At 34.6% G+C, this 22,035-nt stretch overlaps 2 protein-coding genes across 3 annotated transcripts; both read right to left on the reverse strand.

The window, feature by feature from the left end:
• Positions 1 to 30: 30 nt before the first annotated feature.
• LOC117422216 (adenylate kinase 7-like) lies at positions 31 to 9,582 on the reverse strand. Its single transcript, XM_034036949.3, has 18 exons — positions 9,449 to 9,582; positions 9,006 to 9,191; positions 8,747 to 8,855; positions 8,372 to 8,466; positions 8,104 to 8,214; positions 7,870 to 7,953; positions 7,344 to 7,432; positions 7,080 to 7,170; positions 6,745 to 6,822; positions 6,320 to 6,469; positions 4,100 to 4,228; positions 3,733 to 3,844; positions 3,043 to 3,171; positions 2,521 to 2,589; positions 1,799 to 1,996; positions 1,352 to 1,572; positions 786 to 944; positions 31 to 398 (listed from the first exon to the last, which is right to left on the reverse strand). The coding sequence occupies exons 1-18, from the start codon at positions 9,533 to 9,535 to the stop codon at positions 360 to 362; spliced, it is 2,136 nt and encodes a 711-aa protein (XP_033892840.3). The 5' UTR covers positions 9,536 to 9,582; the 3' UTR covers positions 31 to 359.
• A 528-nt stretch (positions 9,583 to 10,110) lies between these two features.
• galcb (galactosylceramidase b) lies at positions 10,111 to 20,059 on the reverse strand. Of its 2 annotated transcripts, none has more exons than XM_034036241.3 (17): positions 19,847 to 20,059; positions 19,465 to 19,533; positions 19,183 to 19,246; positions 18,902 to 19,015; positions 18,509 to 18,648; positions 17,477 to 17,515; positions 16,923 to 17,050; positions 15,097 to 15,252; positions 14,670 to 14,794; positions 13,947 to 14,074; positions 13,613 to 13,702; positions 13,249 to 13,338; positions 12,634 to 12,778; positions 12,271 to 12,451; positions 11,797 to 11,960; positions 11,571 to 11,647; positions 10,111 to 11,318 (listed from the first exon to the last, which is right to left on the reverse strand). In XM_034036241.3, the coding sequence occupies exons 1-17, from the start codon at positions 20,018 to 20,020 to the stop codon at positions 11,175 to 11,177; spliced, it is 2,028 nt and encodes a 675-aa protein (XP_033892132.3). In that variant the 5' UTR covers positions 20,021 to 20,059; the 3' UTR covers positions 10,111 to 11,174. The 2 variants fall into 2 exon arrangements, with proteins under 2 accessions (XP_033892132.3, XP_033892131.3); XM_034036240.3 differs by lacking the exon at positions 16,923 to 17,050 and adding an exon at positions 15,743 to 15,873 and having other exon boundaries at positions 19,847 to 20,058.
• Between the last annotated feature and the right edge of the window lie 1,976 nt (positions 20,060 to 22,035).

A 22,035-nucleotide genomic window follows, 5' to 3' on the forward strand; every position in this document is an offset into this window, starting at 1 on the left:
AGTTTAAAAAAAAAAAAACTATTTTCAACATTTTCCCATTTCAGACATTTTTATTGCAACAAATGATTTACAGTTTCTGTAAGCAACAATTTTAATTCTACTGGCACTGGCCATCTTCATTTTACTGCAGTATATGAGCCAGATGAAACGCAGTAGTTAAGGTGCAATACCACTATGTAACACAAGATGGCGGAGGTACATAGAATATTAGAGCAAAACGTACTATTATTTAATACAAATTAAAACTAAAATGACAAAACACAGGCATATCCAGTATAATTATACACGCATTAATCAGTCACAGCATTGTATTTACTTATAATTTATCTGACTATTGCAGTAACTGATCAATTAAGTGTTCACTCCACTTGAGGATTGTTCTTGAATAAATATTCTGCCTAAAAAAAAAAAAAAAAAAAGGAAAATTAGAATGCATACAGTTTTTAGAGTAATGTAAATTATATTCCACAACATAAGACTAAAACATTTTATAATATCCTGGACCCAACTATAAGTAAAATGTCTCCAAAATTTGAAAACAGTACCTACTTTTATTATTATTAAGGAATAGAAGGTGTATTTTCATTCCTATCAAAACAATTACAAATAAACTTTAAATATCTTAAGTGACAATATTTAATGTACTGCTCTTGTTTGCTTTTTTAACTCATATTATATTACCATCCTTTTGATATGTATTTATTTTTAACAAAATCACAAAACTATAAAGGAAAGCTTGTCAACCTTGTAATTCTTTAATGCAATAATGATCAATTTGCATTTACCACAAAGTCCACTGGATCAGCTGGTCTGGCCTTACAGCACTCAATCAGCCCCTGGGTGAGTGTTGGCATGACATTCTTCATCAGGTAATTCCTTAAGGGAACAGACTGAGCTTCAAGTAACTCATGTTCCTGTCTTTTCACTTCTTCTAGACGTTTGTTCTAAAGCAAAACAACATTTTTGTTTAAAATACTGGATTTAACTAAATACAAATTAGCTTCCGGTCCTAAGTGACAAACAGAGGATTTATAGATGCACAGGTTCATTTTATTATCCCCTGCTGGGGATGTATTTTTCAGGTGATGGGGATATATAGTGGATGCCACCATACCATTGGAAGACATGCATACATTTTATATAGAATTTTACATAAGGTCTAGGGAACTGCTTATCCAATGGGGATGGAACTTGAAAAGGACATTTCTTTGCATAAGTAATTAAGAGGATACGAATCTATGGGAACAATATGTTAGCAACTGTCCATAATTTACATTTTTATAGGTGCTTTAGGTGGATGTACGTCATGGCGATCTACTTTCTCATGCTACTTATGGCTTTACCCACTTACCCACTCCTCCCAGCGTGCAACCCTTTCAGCTGCCTCTTCTGCTTCTTTTTGCTCTCTCTCAGCCAGTTTAGCCTCTTCACGCTGAAATCGTTCATCAGCTAATTTGCACTCAAGCTCCTCCAGCTCTTCTGGAGACAGCCCGTAGTTCCGGGGTTTTCCAACTGCTTTTATTATTTTTTCAGTCACAGATGTATCTTCAAAATCCCCATTCATGGAAATATCTAAACCCAATAAAAATAATTCATGTAACAGACAAACACAAATATTGTACCCCCCCCCCCAACTCATTAGCTCAATTGTATATTCAATGAATTAGCTGAAATATAGGTACTGTTTTATATCCTTAAAATTGAGTCAGATGTGTGCATTTACATATTATTGTTCAAGGAAAAAAGATAATACAATCATAACAGGTTGACTTAAAATAACGTGCCTCCCCCTTCTTACCAATGTGTTCAGGATGAATCTCCAGCTCATCAAAATAGTTGAGCACAGTCTCGTCTTCCACGTTATATTCTCTGAAGAGTGCCAAGCGACGCAGGAACTGGTCCTGAGCGTAATGAGTCCCATCTACAACACTCTCGGGCAGATTCATCACCCGAGTCTTTAAGAACTCATCAGAGGCATCCAGAGCAAAAACATACTCTAGCAGAATAAGACCATAATATAAAAAAAATAAAGAGGATTGCCAAGTTTCATTTCTAAAAACATATCTGTATGAGTAAATGCAAGAAAGTCTTGCTAATAATATATATATATATATATATATATATATATATATATATATATATATATATATATATATATATATATATTGTAAATACACTGCAGTTTTTCTTTTTAGAATATACTATATAATGATCAGGATATAATAAAGTATTTAGGACTGTTTATTGCAGTAAACTGTAGTTTTTCAAGTACACTTCACAAAAAAATGTGGAGCAACTTTTTAATTTTTCCAAAACACTACTAACACCACAAAGTATCAAATTTAAATATTTCAAGGGAGCACTCTTTACACAGTGAAATTAACAGATGAATGAATGGCATTATGTGTGAACATCAGTGACTACATTGTTAATTTAAAATATGTTTTTAAAAACAGCTGATGGTCTCTATTTAAACGTTAAATGACGAAGAAAACAACTTTCTTACATAGACAGACCAACCTGGAATAATTGTTTTATCAAAGTTATGTGCTTTGCCTCTGGTTTCCTTTCCTTCTTCATCATCTTCACCTTAAACACAAACAAAATACTGCCTAAAGAATATACATGATGCTTTTTGTTTTAAATATGATCCTAATATGCTTTTGAACGTTAATAGAATTGGGCCAATGTTGCTGTTTCTCAGTTATAACTTTCGAATACTAGAATTCTGTTAAATATTATGTTCATAAATACAAATTTCAATTACATCCAAGTCAGTTTTAGGAATTTAATATTTTTGCATTAAACCTGAAGATATTATAAAAACACTAATCTGGGCTAATGTGGCAGTTTGTTAATGCATTTCAGACCTGACCCATTAAAAATTGTCTTAGAAGGCATAAACTGAAGCTCTGTCAATTAATTTAATTGTTTTGGTACTGTTTGGCAACCCTTAAACAAACAGTCCTACTAACAGTCATTTAATTCCAAATGTATGGGTTTTTAGTAATAGCATTTAATGTATATAAAGTCATGGTTTACTGCAAAACAGCTCCTTGGCCTGTTCATAGCTCTTGGGGAATCCATCAAGAACATATCCCTGGTTCTGACACGGTTTTGACTTCAGCTTCTCTCTCATGAACCGGATGACATATTGATCATCTAAACGACCTAAAGATTTAAAAGACCCAAAACAACATGTATTAATCAATATTCAAAGTCATTTCTCTGTATGTGCAAAACAAAATATGCAATTAATTTGGAAGCCATCACATCAAAATGAGTTATCCCTGCAACCGTCAAATGAAATTGTAAAAAGTTTGTAATATCAAGAATGGCACAGTAATACACACTAACAGTTACTCACAAAACCAAAGGAGCATACTTTCAAAGAGGCTAAAATTTAAAGAAGCATATCTGAATTACTAGGTAACTCTAAACAGTATAATATATTCTTTACAACAGGTCAAATACAATTTTAACAATATATAGTATCATGCAAAGTGCATCACTTTCCTTGGCACAACTCCAGGTGGAAGATTAAATGAGTTTTATTATACTTTCAAATTAACGTCTGTAATTAATTGATATTAATACAGTTGATATGCATGCTTGTGATTCCTTTTTGCTTTCTAATGTCACCTGCTGGTGGAAGATAAACTGACATATGTCACTGACATAGCACAGCTGTGGATTAAACATCAAAAGATTCATTGATAATGCTTGTTGTACCTCCATTCTGTTCCATGTTTTCCTTGACTACATCAAGTAATTCCTGAGCATCTGCCACACCATCATTATCACCTTCTTCCTCACTTGTTTCTGGTAAGCGAGTCTGTTTCTCCTAAATAAACAGTTACAAAAAAATATATTTAATACATATACTTACATTATGTTAGAGGGGAGGTCTGTTATTGTAGGAAACTACTGTAGGGCATTTCTTTTAAAGAGATATTAACAAACATATTGACTGATTTGGAAAACATTGTGTATGGGGTAACATTTGATAAAAGACACAAACATCACCCAAATTCCTCCTTCAAAAAGTATCATAAATATAAGAAAAGGTAACAATATTACAAAAGTGTACTTAACTTACAAGATTGGCTAAAACCTCAGTAATGACATCTTTGATTTTAATGTGGTGCAGCTTGAAGTGTTTACAGATCTTTTCTGCAACTGTGCTTTTACCAACTGCAGGAGGTCCCAGAATGCACATTTGTATTGGCTAAAAAAAGAAATATATATGTTTAACCATTCAAGAAAAGCCAATAATATACAGTACTGTGCAAAAGTTTTAGGCAGGTGTGAAAAAATGCTGTAAAGTAAGAATGCTTTCCAAAATAGACATGTTAATAGATTATATTTATCAATTAACTAAATGCAAAGTGAGTGAACAGAAGAAAAATCTAAATCAAATCCATATTTGGTGTGACCACCCTTTGCCATCAAAACAGCATCAATTCTTCTAGGTACACATGCACAAAGTCAGGGATTTTGTAGGCATATAGTCAGGTGTATGATTAAACAATTATACCAAACAGGTGCTAATGATCATCAATTCAATATGTAGGTTGAAACACAATCATTAACTGAAACAGAAACAGCTGTGTAGGAGGAATAAAACTAGGTGAGGAACAGCCAAACTCAGCTAACAAGGTGAGGTTGCTGAAGACAGTTTACTGTCAAAAGTCATACACCATGGCAAGACTGAGCACAGCAACAAGACACAAGGTAGTTATATTGCATCAGCAAGGTCTCTCCCAGGCAGAGATTTCAAGGCAGACAGGGGTTTCCAGATGTGCTGTCCAAGCTCTTTTGAAGAAGCACAAAGAAACGGGCAATGTTGAGGACCGTAGACGCAGTGGTCAGCCAAGGAAACTTACTGCAGCAGATGAAAGACACATCATGCTTACTTCCCTTCGCAATCGGAAGATGTCCAGCAGTGCCAACAGCTCAGAATTGGCAGAAAACAGTGGGACCCTGGTACACCCATCTACTGTCCGGAGAAGTCTGGTCAGAAGTGGCCTTCATGGAAGACTTGCGGCCAAAAAGCCATACCTCCGACGTGGAAACAAGGCCAAGCGACTCAACTATTCATGAAAACACAGGAACTGGGGTGCAGAAAAATGGCAGCAGGTGCTCTGGAATGATGAGTCTCAAAATATTTGGCTGTAGCAGAAGGCAGTTTGTTCACCGAAGGGCTGGAGAGCGGTACACGAATGAGTGTCTGCAGGCAACAGTGAAGCATGGTGGAGGTTCCTTGCAAGTTTGGGGCTGCATTTCTGCAAATGGAGTTGGGGATTTGGTCAGAATTAATGGTCTCCGCAATGCTGAGAAGTACAGGCAGATACTTATCCATCATGCAATACCATCAGGGAGGCATCTGATTGGCCCCAAATTTATTCTGAAGCATGACAACGACCCCAAACATACAGCGAAAGTCATTAAGAACTATCTTCAGCGTAAAGAAGAACAAGGAGTCCTGGAAGTGATGGTATGGCCCCCACAGAGCCCTGATCTCAACATCATCGAGTCTGTCTGGGATTACATGAAAAGAGAGAAGCAACTGAGGCTGCCTAAATCCACAGAAGAACTGTGGTTAGTTCTCCAAGATGTTTGGGCCAACCTACCTGCCGAGTTCCTTCAAAAACTGTGTGCAAGTGTACCTAGAAGAATTGATGCTGTTTTGAAGGCAAAGGGTGGTCACACCAAATATGGATTTGATTTAGATTTTTCTTCTGTTCACTCACTTTGCATTTTGTTAATTGATAAATATAAACTATTAACATGTCTATTTTTGAAAGCATTCTTACTTTACAGCATTTTTTCACACCTGCCTAAAACTTTTGCACAGTACTGTATATCGTTTTTAAAGTGCATATAAAAAAAGGTTAAAGTTCCAAGCACGTTAGGAACGTCCTATTTTATTCATTAGGTTATGCTGACATCTAGTGGTTTTACCGTGAAAAACAAACACAAAATAGATTTCTAATATTGTAACCTTGTAATAAACACATATTTTTCTATGGAGAAAAGTTATTTTATTAATGTAACTCAATGCTATTCCATGTACCAAACAAAAATTGTGGATTATAAACACAATATGCAACAGACCGTGGCAAAATATGTGCTACACCAATGAGTATTATGGTTAAAATCTACTTATTTTCATTTCAATTACTGGATGTTCAGCAGCAGCATGTTACATGTTATATACTGTTAGTTGGTGTTTTAAATGTTTGTTGGTAAATATAAAACATGAAAGGCCATGTAGCTGATCACAATAATATGATCCAAGTCCTGTTGTGTTACTTACCAGAAGTCCTCTGCTTTGCTTGTATTCCTTAACGACATGTTCTATATTTCCTATCATCCCACCCTCTGCCACCCAGTTGATATTGAAATGTTCTTTCACAAAAACAGCTTCCATGCATATGTTCACCAAAAGTGAATCAACATCAGCTTGCTGCAAAAAACATTTCAAAGAAAAATATTTGTAATCATTTCATTAGTTTTTTTTCTTTTTTTTTTCTTCTAATTTTATTTAAATAGAAATACAAAAATGAAACAATAATGCACGACAGGAGGTTTTCAACATCTATCATTAATCAGGTCCACTAGGATGGAACAATATTCTTTTTTCAATTAAAATGTTATTGTGTGTCAGTTTATCTACAGGTTTATTGTCTGCTTGTACTTTTGGGAAAAGAAAAAAAAACTGAAAAACGGTGTAATACGCACTGTTAAGTTTTTGCTGAGGAAGGCATCTTCTTTAGGCACTTGTTGTACTTTGCCAGGCCCAAGTGAAATACTAATAGCCTGTTGAAGAAACAAAACCATCCACAATCTGAAAGCTTTTATAGCTTAAAAAGCCTTTTTTTCTAGATTCAGTTCATAGAATTAATTTAAAGACATATAATTCAATAGGTACAGTAAAACAAGTGCATCACAATTTACTGTTTAATTTGTTTTTTTAACTATTAGACTGCTCCCAATTGGATAATGAACAGAAGTAGTACTGGTATACACATTTATATTTTCAGCTTTTTTTTATCCTACAAAGCAAGCGTACCCACCTTAATTATGTCTTCAATTGTATGTTTAGAATCATCGACAGCAACCAGGTAGTGAGTTTTTGGCTTGTGGTCTATTATATTTTGTAACACTCTAAAGAAACATATAAAGGCACAGTATTAGTTTACATTTCATTGGCAGATAAGTCTCTAGATCCAAATATATCTATATTTTGTATTAAGATTTATTACTCAATATAATATAATATAATATAATATAATAATTCACTTTTCCATAGAAAAAAAGGGAAAATAAACAAAACAAACCCTGCCAAATCATTAACATGAATAGTAGGAATAAAGTTGTTTCCTGGTCCAAAGACAGGGAGTGCAGGAACCTCTCCATACCATGCTGTCTAAAAAAGAGAGCAACAAACAAAAAAAATGTTTAATTATAACTATAACTAGCAGAGTATTTGCCTAACATGGCATATCACACCAACGTGTTCTCACACATACTCATCATCTGTTCAAAGCAAGCACTGCAAGCAAGCAGGTAGGTATGCTTTAAACAGAACTATTAATAGCCAGAAGGTTGGTTTTTAGGATTTTGTGGGGACAATCTGTTGTAAAAAATGTTAACTTCCAGTTTCACCCCCCCACACAACTACACAATTATTCAGATCAGTCCAACAAAGCGTTCAGAAGTTTCAAACCTCACATGCTTCCACAGAAACTAACAGCCAACTATTCAAACCGGAAAACATATTAACACAGTTACATAATTTGCACTGCACTGCAACTTTCACACATGAACATATATTACATACATCAAACTTGAGCAGCTGTTTACCTTGAAAAAGAAGTGAAAAATCTGTTCACCTGCTCCATATTGAAGGCCTGCCGCAAGAACATAGGTTGAAAGTTTGCTCTTGCTCTGAAAGTTAAAGATAAAATCCATACAGTACAGTATCAGTATATTTTTTTTATTGGATTTCAGATCCTGGGAACAGTATTAAGGATTTATTTCAAAACACTTTGTTGGTAGGTAGAGTATTAAATACATTATGTTTTAAAAATTGCTTACAGTTTTTCCCATTTTAATCACTAGTTTCTCAGCACTAATGTGATCTTTAAAGTTAGGATGAGGTCGTCTTCTCCTGTAGTCATCTTCAGTAAAGGGGATTTCAGGATCATCCTAAAAAAAAAAAAAAAAATGTCATAACTAAAAATATCAAAAATAAACAATGCATTACAATGTTTCCATGTTTGTTCGTTTGTTTGTTTTTCTGTGATGCTTATGTTTCAGCTTGTAAGATAGTAAGGTCAGACAGTAAAACGATATTATTACTTACGGGGTCAATGGGTTTGCTAAGACTCCATGTCATTACAGTTGATATTAAAATGAACATCTTTGGACTGTTGAAATGTTCCAGTTCTGAATGTAGTGCTAAAATTAGGATTATAAAAAACAAACAAACAAAAAAGAGTAATATGAGGTTAGATAGACAATGGAATCTTTGACCAGTTTTTCTGTCTTTCTTATTTAATGATCAAATATGCATTATGAATGATACACAAGCAGACAGCACAAAATCAAAACAAGTTTCAGTTCACATATCAGATAATCAATATTTTGTTCAGAAATCTTAATTAATTTATTAATTTAAAGCACTCCAATGGATCCATGATATTTCTAAGTCAACTGTACAATGTAAATAAATTCAAACCTGAGATTGCCCAACAAGCTTCATCAATCTGCTGAAAATCCTCGGTAATGTTGTAAATGATAACATCACACTCCATAAGACGATCCAGGAGCTCTTCTCGTTTTGATATCTACAAGTAAACACCAAAAGCTGTCATCAACAGATCTGTTTGTGTCTCTTTTTCTTTAAATTGTATCTTAACTTGATGAAGGAATGACTTGGTGCTTAAATTGAGGTTCATGCCTAAAACGTTATTTGCAACCTGTTGTATTAGGCGTACCGAGTATTCTTCTAAGGCAAAAGCAGTTTTCTTCTCTTCTGGTTTGGATAGGGTCCCGACAATCTGGAAGGTTATCCCCTTAGGTTGAATGCTTTTTGTGTCTTGAGATGTATTATCTTCTTCTTCATTCTCTTCCTCACCACCGGCTTCTTCTAGTGATGCTCCAACAACACAATTTGACAGATACTGGGGCATACAAAGGAAATGCATTTAAAAAAAACTAGCAAAAATAATGGGTTTATTCCCAAATCATAGTCTAGAAAAACTAAAACTAAAACAAAAGTTAACTTCCGTAAATATAAACCGTGGCTGTATAAAACGGTACAGTTGTAATTTAGTTTTTTCCTTCAACAGCTAGATACAAAACAAGTACACCTTGCTGAAACAACGCTGTGTCTTTTTATAATCGACTCGCAATTGATTAAGCATAACTTAATTCTTACCTTTCCAATGTTTCTGGATGTGTACAAATCGATATGGTTAATAAAAACCCTTTTACTGCGCAAAACTTCTTTTTCTTCGTCTGCCATAGCAAACCACTCTCGAGGACTGCCGTTGCTAACAAAACATACGCTGCTTTCCCGTTGCTAGGAAGGGGCCGTGACTGGATACAGGCACTACTTCAGACAGCTTGTGAACTATGCAGTAATCTTCACATTAATTGAGCAGGCAGGAGCTGGTGAGGGCGACTTTAATGCACCACTCATATATGCTATATCGTTTCGTCAAATCAAAACAAAAAACTGACAAATTGAAAAATGTGACATTTCTAAATCTAACATGAAATGCCTTACTACTATTATGGCTTCCGGTAGACTTTCACAATATCATTGTGTAGTTTCTTCAATTACATGATGCTAAATTAATTTTTTAAATTATGTTAGTATATATATATATATATATATATATATATATATATATATATATGTCTCTATCCTAAAATTCTAGTGGATGCAACACTTTCGACCATAGCTGTACATGTTTGGCCAATAATCACAAACATGACCAACACATGATTCAATATTAAGGACTATGCTCCATCCAATTTAAACATTGCTTTATGATCTTTAATTTTTCAATCACTAGAATAATGAGGAAGTGCACATTATGTTAAACACACACAGGTTGACATTTTTTTATTGAATGAGCTTTAGAAGAGATAAACACAATTTAAAGTAAACATTTTGCAATAGTAATTCTTGCAGGGTTCACATTAGTAGAACTACATTTATTATTTGTAAATCATGAAATTCAGTGCATATTCTTAAACTGTATTAAGGACAACATGTATCAAAACCATTGCATATACGCAAATATATTACAAAATGAATTTATTAACCACAGTTTTAAGCTGCATTATTAAATTACAGAATGCATAGTAGCCAAATCAGTGTACCTTGAAGTGTCAAAAACATTTTTTTCCATTGAAAGGCTTGAAGAGCTACACTACAACTACAGTTAAGTTGTGTACAAATATTATATACCAGTATTTTCATTATTATTACATTTTCCCCTTTGATGTGAAGTTAAACCTATTATTGAGTGAATGTATAGGACAGCAGAGCAGTAATAACACTCTGAAACCATTGAACAGCCATCTTAATTTAACACACTGCTAATTTCTAAAAGCATACATACAACCTGTTTCAAATGTACTTTAGAAAACCTGAAACTAATGAACATGTAGTGGCTACCTGGGGAGCACACCTACATACAATCATAATACAGTACAGCAAGTTATATGTTTACAATTTCTGTATTTTCTGTTGAACATTTTGATGATCTTTATTTGATGGAATGGTGCGACGGTTTAAAAAAATAAATTATTTTATTTCTCTATCACTACAGTAGTTTATCTATCATTTAAACCAAATGCTCTACACAACAGCTTAAGAAAAAAAAATCCATCAGTTGTTTTAAGAACCTAGTGCAAAACATTGATTGGTAAAGCAACTTAATTTTTCTATTGATTAATAGTAGCCAACATTTTATTGCGGTAACTTGGTACCTTAAATACTGCTCGGGTCTGACCGTTTGAGACAGAAAACATAGTATCTAAGCCTACAGTTTAAATCACTTGCAATGTTTTGACGCCTTGATATGACATGCACTGATGGTGTTAATCAAAACTGGAAATGCTATTTTCATATGGTTTAACAAAGACAACAATTAGTTTGCTTCTACGTAAAAGTTGTCATATTGTGCAGGTTCAAAGGCACGTGTACCAATAGCAGCCCATCCGTTGCTTGGTCCCAGAAGCATTACATTCATCCATAGTGGGTAGCCATTCAGCATTCCTGAAGCAAAAGTACCCTGTAGGGAGAAATTACAGGTTTGATAAATCAATCAATCAATAAAGGCAGGAGTCTGGGTTTGGATGAATTTGGGTAGATACCAATTACCAAGACATATATTTTACTTTGTGTTTATAAAAAGTTCAGTTCTATCTTCCTTAACATGTAAAAAAGGAAAACAAGTAAAAAAAAATGTTATTAAGTAACTCTACTAACATAAGCTTAGATGCCACTGGAGTCTCAACCTGAAGGAAGACAATGATATACTAACCTCAATGCGCAGAGTTAATGTGTGCCAAACACCTGCTCTTGTGCCTGACAGGCCTTCAGTTAATACGATTTCTCCACCTACAAAATTACAAATAGGAGTACATGTCCTGCTTGTTGCTTACAAGATTATGCTTGGTCAATCAGAAATATTTCAACATACAGTCTACAAAACAACGAAGTAAAACAATCAAGATACTCAAACATAAAGATTTACACTAAGTACTTACGGAGATCATTGGTAACTTTGTAGGTACCGTCCGCAAAAACCCAGAAAAAAATCCCTTTTGTATTTCGAACTTCACCTCCTCCTTTAGTCACTCTTCCAGCTACAAATACTCCCCCTTTGTTGGCTGTCTCAATGTAGATATCACAGCTCACAGTCATGTTTTGCCTAAAATACACCAGAATTGTCAGCAATTTAATTTAGGTATTTTGTTACAGTCCAAAGGTAAAATGTAATTATAAAACATTTATTTCTGTAAACTATATTCAATTGAGGAGTTAAACTATTTTATTTTATTTGACTAATAACACAGTTTTAAGATTAAACTTTTCTAGTTAGCTTGACTAACAATAGCACAAAGTTATGTGACCACCAAACTTCATTTAATTAATCAAAACTACTTTCAATTACTAAAACTAACTTTACTAGAATGAGCCTAAACATTTTTTGCTGAATATCAAGATGCTATTATTCATACCAGCTGTGGTCTCCAATAACACTTATAGTCTGGTCTGCATCTGCAACCCAGGTAACTGGTCTTTGGGTGACAACCTGACGCAAGGTGAACACATGATCCCCAGGGTCAGACATATTGATAAAATATTCAAACACTCCTGTCTGATCAGCAAAGTATGGCGCCTCCGTGAAGGAAGGGTTACCTGTCAAGGAAAGAAGAAAACATAAACCCAGGAGCTTGTACTGTATAGTGTCCTTTTTGTTGCACAAAAAATATTTCAGTTCAAGGCTTTCATATGCAATGGGGGTAAACTGGTCAAACACCTGCCTTTGATAAATCAGCACGGGTTAGCTAATGAAGACTGAAACTTATGCTTTTACTTACGAACGTTGAAATCATCCAGGTACTTTTTAGGAAAAGGTTTCGAGTCTGGGGGCTTAGGGTAACTTCCCTTCTTCCCAGTTGTAATCGTGGTTAACGTATACACCTCATCTACATTCAGGTTCAAGGTAAATGATCCATCAGACAGCTGTAAAACCATAATGTTACATTAAAATTGTGTAAGTACCGTTTTCTCTTTCTGCAGAGAATGTGAAGATCCCCACAGCAATCTGTTTACAGTCATAGGTAAGTGATTGTTACCGTTCATTCCTTTTTGTAGGTGCTTAATGCTTCCACAATGGCATGATCTACTGTGAAGTGACAACTCCCTCACATCCACAGTCAAACACATAAACTGCAAGTACTTCATCATGACCAGTGATTTGCAGGCTCTCTTTCTTTGGAAAAGTACCTTTCCACCACGACCAATAAATGTCTTCTCTTTAAACCTGTGCATTCCTATAGTAACTGTCGATCGCTATTAAGTGAACCTGTGCCCAGCAAACCTTCATGGAAAACAGAAATTAAAAATCTCAACCTGCAGCTACCACCAAGACCTTTTGGCATCATGAGGCTATTTGTTTGTTTCGGTCTGAAATAAATTCCCCATTCGTTTACCTTGATTGGACTGAGTTGCTTGAAGTAAGTAGGCTTTCTTGTTTTAAAATCAAATCTGGAGTACCATACTTGAAGAACTGTGAGTGTACTCTAAAAGGCAAAGTAAAATATAGTATTTAGTTATAAAAAAAAAAGTTGTCAATATTTCTAGTTTGGAAGACATATTAGTAACGTTTTACTGAATGGTTGTTATACCGGTACTGAGATTTTATCTAAGTGTTTTTCCAGGAAAAGAATGTGATAAACAGGCATAGAGATACAAATGCTACACAGTTATTAAAATACTTTAACCTTAAAGAATAGAATACACTGGTCTATCCACACAAACTCCTTGGAATACCATGTATTCCATTGTAGTACTTACAAATGATCCCTTTAGGGAGAACGTTGCATTCTGGGCAGAAACATTGAAGCCAGGGAGAGGAGGTCTTATACAAACCGAGTGGTCATGAGTCTGCAAAAACAAATAAAGCAAAGTGTTATTTTTAAACCTTTCCTCAAAGCCCTTTCAGCTTTAATACATTTTTGAAAAAATGTACAATAACATAATTATGTACCAAAAAAGAGAAAAACCTATCAATACCGAGAAGGACAAAAGAAATATCACTTTGTACAGGGGGGGGGAACCCTTTCACCTCTAGTATTTTCTTTAAAAGAAACATAATATAATAAATTGTCTATTAAAATAAATCAAATACCATGGTTTCTATGACAATAGTGAGATTTCCCAATCCGTCAGTCAGTGCTACATAACTTCCACCATGTTTAAAATGTCCAACAGTCTGCAGGTAGGACCATCCAGGCTGGGTAAACTGGGTAGTGTGGGCTAGAAAACATTATGAATTACATTACTCTACATTTAAGTAATTATTCACAGTAAAATGAATATCCAAAAGCTATGGCAGGCCAAAAAAATATAAGCATTGCTAACAAATAGTTAACCAAGCCTGGTTCTTCTGAAATTATACACAATTTGTACAAAATAATTTAATTCTTTGATAAGTCTGCTAAAGAAAGGCCACATATAAATATTAACTTCCGTAAATTAACAGGTCACAAGGGCACATTTATAACATAGTTCTTATCAAAAACACAAACTGTAAAAAAACGTAATCAAGTATAAACAGGAGTTTTTGTGAACAAAAACAAAGTATCCCTGATAGCATTACATAAGGGTTATGTCAAATCAGACAATGATTTGCACACAAGATAAAAGAGACACCACCTGTAATGTGGTTCTGAGTGGGCAATGTAAAGCAATCAGTAAGCGTGGGAAGACAAACAGACACACAGTGTCATTTTTTAAATTTACTTTTTAGAGGGGTTCTAAAATTATCTAACGTTTGGTTATCATTGATAAAATCACATCTGATCTATTTCGAACTTCAGACATTAGCCTCCCTAATCATCCCAGTGAATACCCGTTATCCAAATAGGAGATTCCACCAAATAGTTTCCACTCCATGGTTCCTGTGCAGTCATCAACCCATCTTTCCCAAATGGAAGGTCTTCATAATAACTAGCAACCAGATTCCAAGATATGGTGCTAAATCACAAACAAATAGATTTAGAATGGCCCGTTATAAAATGTACATTCCGAGTCTTGAAATGTACCCTATAAACTATTGCTAAAATATTTACTCCATAAAGAATTTATACCACTTTCAACTTGTGCCTGGTTAATTGTATAATTTAATCAACTGAACATTTGTAAATGGTTAGTACATGCCTAAGAAGTGCTTTTTTGATGTTTTGACAAAAAAAAATGTAATAAATAAAATCTTCAGCCAATGTTTGCCTTTGTCATATTCATATGTCACTGCAATGAATCATAAAACAAAAACTCACGAGGTCATAAGTCCATTGACATAGTTCTGATTGAGGATTCGAGCCCAGCACCCTCCTCCAATATCATCATTAAAAGTGCTGTAATCTTCTGAGGACCAGAGCTTCTTCCCAGTTTTCACAGCATCTGCAACACTGTAGGTACCTGGATAATGTGCCCTAAAACACCAACAGAAAGAAAGTGTTGCTTTGCAATGCTTTGCTATTTTCATTGTAATAAGATAGTATTTAGGTTTGGCATGATTTCTTTTTTTGGGTTGCTGGTTGACCAAAAGTAGAATGAGGACGATTATTCTCAAACTAGAACAATGCATGGATCCTAATGCAGAAAAGTTTGATTATCAAAACATCTTGAACTTCACAGCAGTCTGATATTTATGAATTATACAATTTAACAAAAATTGAATTTTCATGGAATGACCTGATTGTTTGGAGACCATTTTATTTTAAGTTATATTTAATTAGAACTTGATTGAGATTATGATGCTACAATACATATAGAGCTTTGATTGTTTTGAATACTTTTCTGAAATAAATATTTACACAAAGTCTACAAAATATTTATAAGATCTTAAATGCATTTCTAATCTGACCTGAGTTTATACTTTTTATAAAGCCCTTTTCTGTATCTTGTGAAGATATATCATACCCTATAACATCGACCACATCACGAAGTTCGGTATCAAGCATCATGAATAGAGAAATCGGCTCCCACAGATTATCACTGGCTATGATTTTTACCCGTTCCAAACCATGCTTATCCAGCGTGTATCGAAGGAGCTTGTCAGCGACAGCAGAAAAGAAAGAGGACAGAAAAAGCAAGAAAATGACATAGGAACAGCTTCAAATTAAATAATTCAAACTAGCTATTTTATAATTCTGAAACAATTGTATTGCAAATCAAATGGGCAGTTGCATTGTTAAATTAAAACTGTGAAATCATATAAAACATACAGCAACATACAGACATAAATGTCCTGTGAAAATGTACCATATAACTGACTTGTAAGCAAACAATTCTAATGCATTTATATCTAAACACACTTCGATTGACCAATCTTTATGGAGATAAATACATGCTCTACACATTAAAACACAGGGATATCCATCCCTAAATGATATTTTTGTGTATGACTAAAATGCTTGGGAGGTGTTAGAACAATTTTCTAAATGCAAAAAAGAATATTTAAATCAGCCACCAACAGTCAATCCATTTATAAAAATTTGGGGTCCAAGTATAAAAGTCTTATTAAATTTCTTTAAACATCTAAATTCCAATATAAGGCTAGAGGTGTTTTATGTACTGCAGTTAGCCATCATGAAGCACACAAACTACAAAGCCCTGTGGTTTTGGAAAATGCCAGGGCAAGACATAGAATGCTTTTGACAAATGAGGAAGCTGACTTGTAATTTACAGTGCTTGAGTAACAATACTTCTAGAAACAACTGAGCCGGAGCATTTCTAAAAGTGGGGGGCCCAGGTCCGGGCTGGGCAACAACGGGTACATTTCACAGAAATTGTGAAATCAGTGAAGAAAAATAAATAAATAGAGCCTTAGTCGTGGATAATCGCAGGTATGTTTTCAGCCACTGAAGGCCCGAAAAGCTGCACTCAGCAGTAGCATTTAGACAATCGGGAAAGAAAGGTAGATACGATATAATTAGCGCCTCACTTTTATGTAGGATGCAGAGTATAACGGCAAATAAACACGGTGTGCTTACAACTGCCTTTTTACCACTGTGCACATGTTTCTTTTGTCAAAGTGAGGGGGCCATGGTCCCCTTGGCTCCAGCGCCCAGGTCTAGAAATCCCTACACTTCATACTTACCCAATGACCTGAACAGCATTACTGAGATATGGATCAACTGTCATAGCTTTGGAAATTCCCCAGTCTCCATCTGCTGCGATGATGCGAACACTGGTTAAGCCAACTCTATCCAAAGTTTGACGAAGCACCTTAGCAATAGACAATACACAGAAAGGCAGAGTAAACCCCACACTTAAACAACTAAGATGTGTGCTTTTGATATCAAAATAACAATTCACACTAATTGAGAAAATGAAATGCTATGGTATAAAATGTTATGCAAGACAGGGAAGAAACAGATTGAGGACTATACTATGGAAAAAAATACGGACAAGGGTTGTAATTATACGTATTTTATGTAATTCAATTAAAATTTGAAAAATAATGTGTTATACACCAAGACATGTCTATCACTATTGTCTTCAGGATTAGATGGTGGTGGCTGATTGTAAATTAATCTTTTTTTGCATTTAACGAGAACCATGTAAAAAGTATAATTGGTACTTTTATACTTGTAACCTTACATTTACTCTTACTGTACTAAATAAAAAAGGCAAATGCCCTCCATGACATACCTTAATGTACTTGCTGTCAAAGTTCCTTTCATTCCATATCTACACACCAAAAAGTTGTAAAACAACAGTTTACTACATTGCCAGGAACATTTACTCTATGGTATATACATGTCAGTCAATTACTGCAGCTGAATCTTCCAAATGTTATATTTCCCTTCTTCAGAAAATGTAGCTGAAGCCTTTGTCCTGCTTTGTGGAAAAGGGCAGTGTTCCTTTTGGTTGATTTTCCATAAACAAGCAGAGAATATAAAATACAAGAATATACTGTAATAGAACAAACTACAATATTGGAAATTTATTAAACAGTTTTCTTGTCAATCAAATGAAAAATGCACCGCTGGTTGAAAATGCAGGCAAAATAATTGAAAAAACTAAATATATTGACCCAAAATGAGGTAGAAATATTACTTAATGAAGTAGAAATAAACAAGGATATATTATTCTGTAAACTAAAAAATAATGTAACAAATCAATTGCAACAAAAGTGCAATGAAAGTAAAAGGTTCAAACACTGGTCCTCCGTGAGGCAACGAGGTTCACAAGAAATGGCAGGATTTACGCTTAGATGGCGTCTGCGGTGTTGCCGACAAGTCAAAGTAACTATCATCTGAACAGCAGCCCTTGCTAAGTTCTGTCTTTACGCTCCCACAGTGCATTGCAACCTCCATGAACACATCAAGCTCACCCCAGCTCACTCGTGAACTCAAGTAGGCGTTTAAGAGCGACTGGAGTTACGACGCTGTTCGGGAAACACTGCAGTTTGCAAACATTGCACTTTGGACAGTTTGACGAAGCTGGTTAGGTTAAAGTTACTTTTGGGAAACAGGCCCCAGGTTTCCTGCTGGAGCTGTCTTCAAGCCATAAAGGCAGGGAGAATGGAGAGTCAAAATGTCTTAACAGACAAAAAGGACAAGGTATACCAAAGGCTAGACTACTACTTGAGGAAGGTGCATTGTCTACAATTGTGAATATCTAATTGAAATATATATTGAATTCTTGCAGATTACATTAAATAAAAAATAAAACACTTACCCCAACATAGTCAATATCCAAATCATGGTACTGCTTGGCACCAATAATCCAAGAGACAACATAATATACAGTAATATCTGGGTAATCATAGGGCCAATTTTTGCCACGTCCAATCCATCCAGGAAAGGCCCATGGTAACCCTAAAAAGGCAACATCAGAACATAAACCCATGCTTATTCCCTATACTGTAGCTAGACTCAGTGAACACTACTGTATTTCCCCCAAGTGCCAAACATTTTCCACACTGAAATGTTCCCCTTCTCAGTGTTCTATGTTCCATACTGAAAAACACCCAGTTATCATGGTCATGTTCCATCTTATAAAAGGTTTGCATCATATAACACCAGTCCGACAACTATAATTTCCCTAATTTAAGTGGAATACAGTAGATACCTATTAGTGTAATGTTGGGGTTTCTTTTCTTTGCTTCCCTCATCAGCCACCATTCATAACCTCTAAAGTAGTTTTCATCATCTTCATAGTGCATGTGAGAAGGTTCAGTTCCATCTACAAATACATAAAAAGGTAGTACAGGAGTTAGCCGTGCAAATCCAAACTGTATGCATTTTTTGGCACAACTGTGCGCTTTTCTTTTAACAATGCTGTAGGTCAGGTTGTAGGAACAACTCCTACAATACTATGCATAGGGAACACAGCTTTAGTGACATTCATACCTGTTGTCTGTGCATCGCCTCCAATTTCAACTTTCAGAATATGTAAAGAGGCTCCAAAGTTTGGCTAGAAGAATAAGGATGGTTTATTAAAATTAGAAAATGGTCACTCATAAAACAAACGGCATAATTTCACACAGTAACGTGCAACTAAAACTGCGACGGTTATGCTTAGAGGTGAAAGACACTGCACAGAAATCTATTAACAACAGGAACGGTATTACCTAAAAGAAACATCAAGAAAATAACTAAAGTAACTACAACTAACAATATTAACATTAATACCTTAAACAAGTAATCCAACACTTGGCTACGGTAAGGCTCTGGATAGTTCACAAGCAGGCGTGATGTAGCCTAAAAATAAAAACACAACACATATACAGGTGTAATAGCGTGCAAATCAGATATTAATATTCATATTAGAGTACTGTTTAGATGAAACATGTAGTTGGGTAATAATAATGCAAAAAAAAAAAAAAAACACTGACAAACTGTTAACAGAGAAAAGTATAAGGTTTAAATAATGTAAACAGGATTTTGACATGAACGCCGTTACTGCACACTGTAATATTATCATTAAATTGTTTCATTAGTTACACAATTTTAACTCCACATTTCTGGTATTCAAACAAACAGGAAAAGGCAGCACTCATCTCAATGTACTTACACCTCCTCCGCTTAAACCTCCAATTCCATCAAATTCTCTTCCTAATCCTTTTTCATCATCCAAAATATAGCTCTGGGCCCTGCAGGCAAACACATAGGAGCAAAATATAACGAAAATACTAACGATCCCATGAAACTTAAACGCAGAAATATTCTGTTTAACAGCCATATTCATTCTGCGGCTGTGAGCAAGTCATATGATTCTGTCATGTGTTATATATCACGTGATGTTGAAATGAAGTCGAGGCAGGCATGTTGTTTAAGGGTACTCCCTCACATTAAAGAAATGGGAACTGTGCATTTTGTTCGACCTTCATTTTTAATTAATGCATACTATAAATTAAGGTTGGTTAACACTAAACTGTAATGCAAACTTTCTAATTATAATATATGAGTAGCTGCCACATTCTCTAAACAATTTTCAAAAGTTCTTATTATGGGTATTTTGCACGGTATAGTATACCTCGACTTTTCAAATACAACTGTTTCAGGGCGTTACTAATTCGCATGCTTAAGTTATAGCGCTGACATGGGAACTATTTAATAACACTTTTATGAAAAATATTAATGGAAGATGAATAATATTTATATTATGTATCTTCAGTCAAGTATGTATTCTGATATACATGTTATATTATATTTGTTGTAAGAATTAACATTTTTTTTTTGTTTTTTGTCACATTAACCACACTAACTCATTTAGTGGTATTACCTGTAAAAAAAAAAAAAAAAAAACACAAAAAAAAAACAAACCCGAGAACAAAACAAAGAAATCTAATCTTGAGTCCCTGCATTAATCACTATTTCACTGCAGGCTGTGATCCGATGCAGGGACTTATTCCCCAGCTGAAAAGCATTGTACTGGCATGAGCAGTTGAAAGCTTACAACCTTCGGTAAGTAGATCAAACTCATTTCCCTGCAGCGTAGTACTGAAACTTCTTGCTCTTAACTTTCCTCAATCTCCCTCAAAGTCAGTCAACCTCAAGAATAGCTAGGAGTTGCAGGGAAGTTCTGGAAGATTCAGCAAAAATACGCAGTTAACTTTCAGTGTAGTTTGGGTGAAAAAGAGCAGGCAATTGTTGTTCATGCTTTCTTCTCCAAATCACTTCCCCCTGAATAAACTGAGACTGATGTGTATTTCATTTGCAATAGTAAAAATAGAGTACAGTACATTAAACCATTCAAAACCAGTTAAATAAATACAATAAATAACAAGGTGTTTATTTGGCGAGGCTGCTGTTGTAATATAGTTATTTAACATTGCTGTAGTTTTTCTTTTCGTTTAAATCTGCCCTAATCTTATTTGAACTTATATTAGTATTTATCATTAAAACATTTAAAGAATGTCATATTGATCAATGTTGCAGATAATTCACACATTTATTTACATGTATCTCGATATACAAATAAACCCACAAACAAGAAGAAAACATACAACAAAATATAGTCGTAATGAATTCTCAACCGTGGCAAGCCACCCTATATGCACACTTGCTTCAGTAAATATACTGTGCTGATGTGCTGTACAATAATGCATGATCTTTTGAATTATGTCAGTAATACAATAGATTGGTAATTTACTTCTGATCCATGAGGTACAAAGAAAGAATCTGTCTCTTAGAATGTGTCTCCTTTTTAAAAGTACCATAATACAGTCTTTGTTTACAAATTACAAATTTGCTAGTACAACATAATGTGATATGATGAAATATTAAGTGTTTAATATAATATAATCTCTGCATTGTTATTGACAGCAGCCTGGTTATTCTGTGCATCATATTCAGTATTGATGTGCTTGTTGTTAATTGCCCTGGATTAACCTTACATTCTTACTCAAGCTAACCAGGATAAAAAGTGCTAGGTTGTTAAAATAAAGAGTAATAATTGTATAAGAAAAATATCCTGTCAATACAGTAGACCCTATTAATATGGACTTGTCAATTTAATCTTCCAGTAACGTACTACCTGTTTAATCAGGCTTTATTTTTGGAACACATTATAAATCACATTAGTTCAGAGCTGAACATAAAACAAATGACTGAAAGGGAGTGATTGTGTCATACTTTATCATAGTGTTCTCCACGCTAATTAACTTATGATGTATGTTAGCTTGGAGTGACTTGTTAATTGATTATTAGAAAATTCCAGGCATTGAATCAGGTTTGGAAGAAGCATAATCAATGAAAAGA

The sequence above is a fragment of the Acipenser ruthenus genome, chromosome 15, assembly GCF_902713425.1.
Source record: "Acipenser ruthenus chromosome 15, fAciRut3.2 maternal haplotype, whole genome shotgun sequence".
In the NCBI taxonomy this organism is placed as follows: domain Eukaryota; kingdom Metazoa; phylum Chordata; class Actinopteri; order Acipenseriformes; family Acipenseridae; genus Acipenser; species Acipenser ruthenus.

What these genes read in the sequence shown, in the direction of transcription:
- LOC117422216 (XM_034036949.3), bottom strand. Translation starts at nt 9,535, where the DNA reads ATGGCAGACGAAGAAAAAGAAGTTTTGCGCAGTAAAAGGGTTTTTATT. An exon ending in TTTTTCACTTCTTTTTCAAG is followed by an intron (nt 7,433 to 7,869) that starts GTAAACAGCTGC and finishes TCTCTTTTTTAG; the next exon opens with ACAGCATGGTATGGAGAGGT. An exon ending in CAATTGAAGACATAATTAAG is followed by an intron (nt 6,823 to 7,079) that starts GTGGGTACGCTT and finishes TTTCTTCAACAG; the next exon opens with GCTATTAGTATTTCACTTGG.
- galcb (XM_034036240.3), bottom strand. Translation starts at nt 20,020, where the DNA reads ATGAATATGGCTGTTAAACAGAATATTTCTGCGTTTAAGTTTCATGGG. An exon ending in CCCCAACATTACACTAATAG is followed by an intron (nt 18,649 to 18,901) that starts GTATCTACTGTA and finishes TTGCCTTTTTAG; the next exon opens with GGTTACCATGGGCCTTTCCT. An exon ending in GTCAATGGACTTATGACCTC is followed by an intron (nt 14,795 to 15,096) that starts GTGAGTTTTTGT and finishes TTTGTGATTTAG; the next exon opens with CACCATATCTTGGAATCTGG.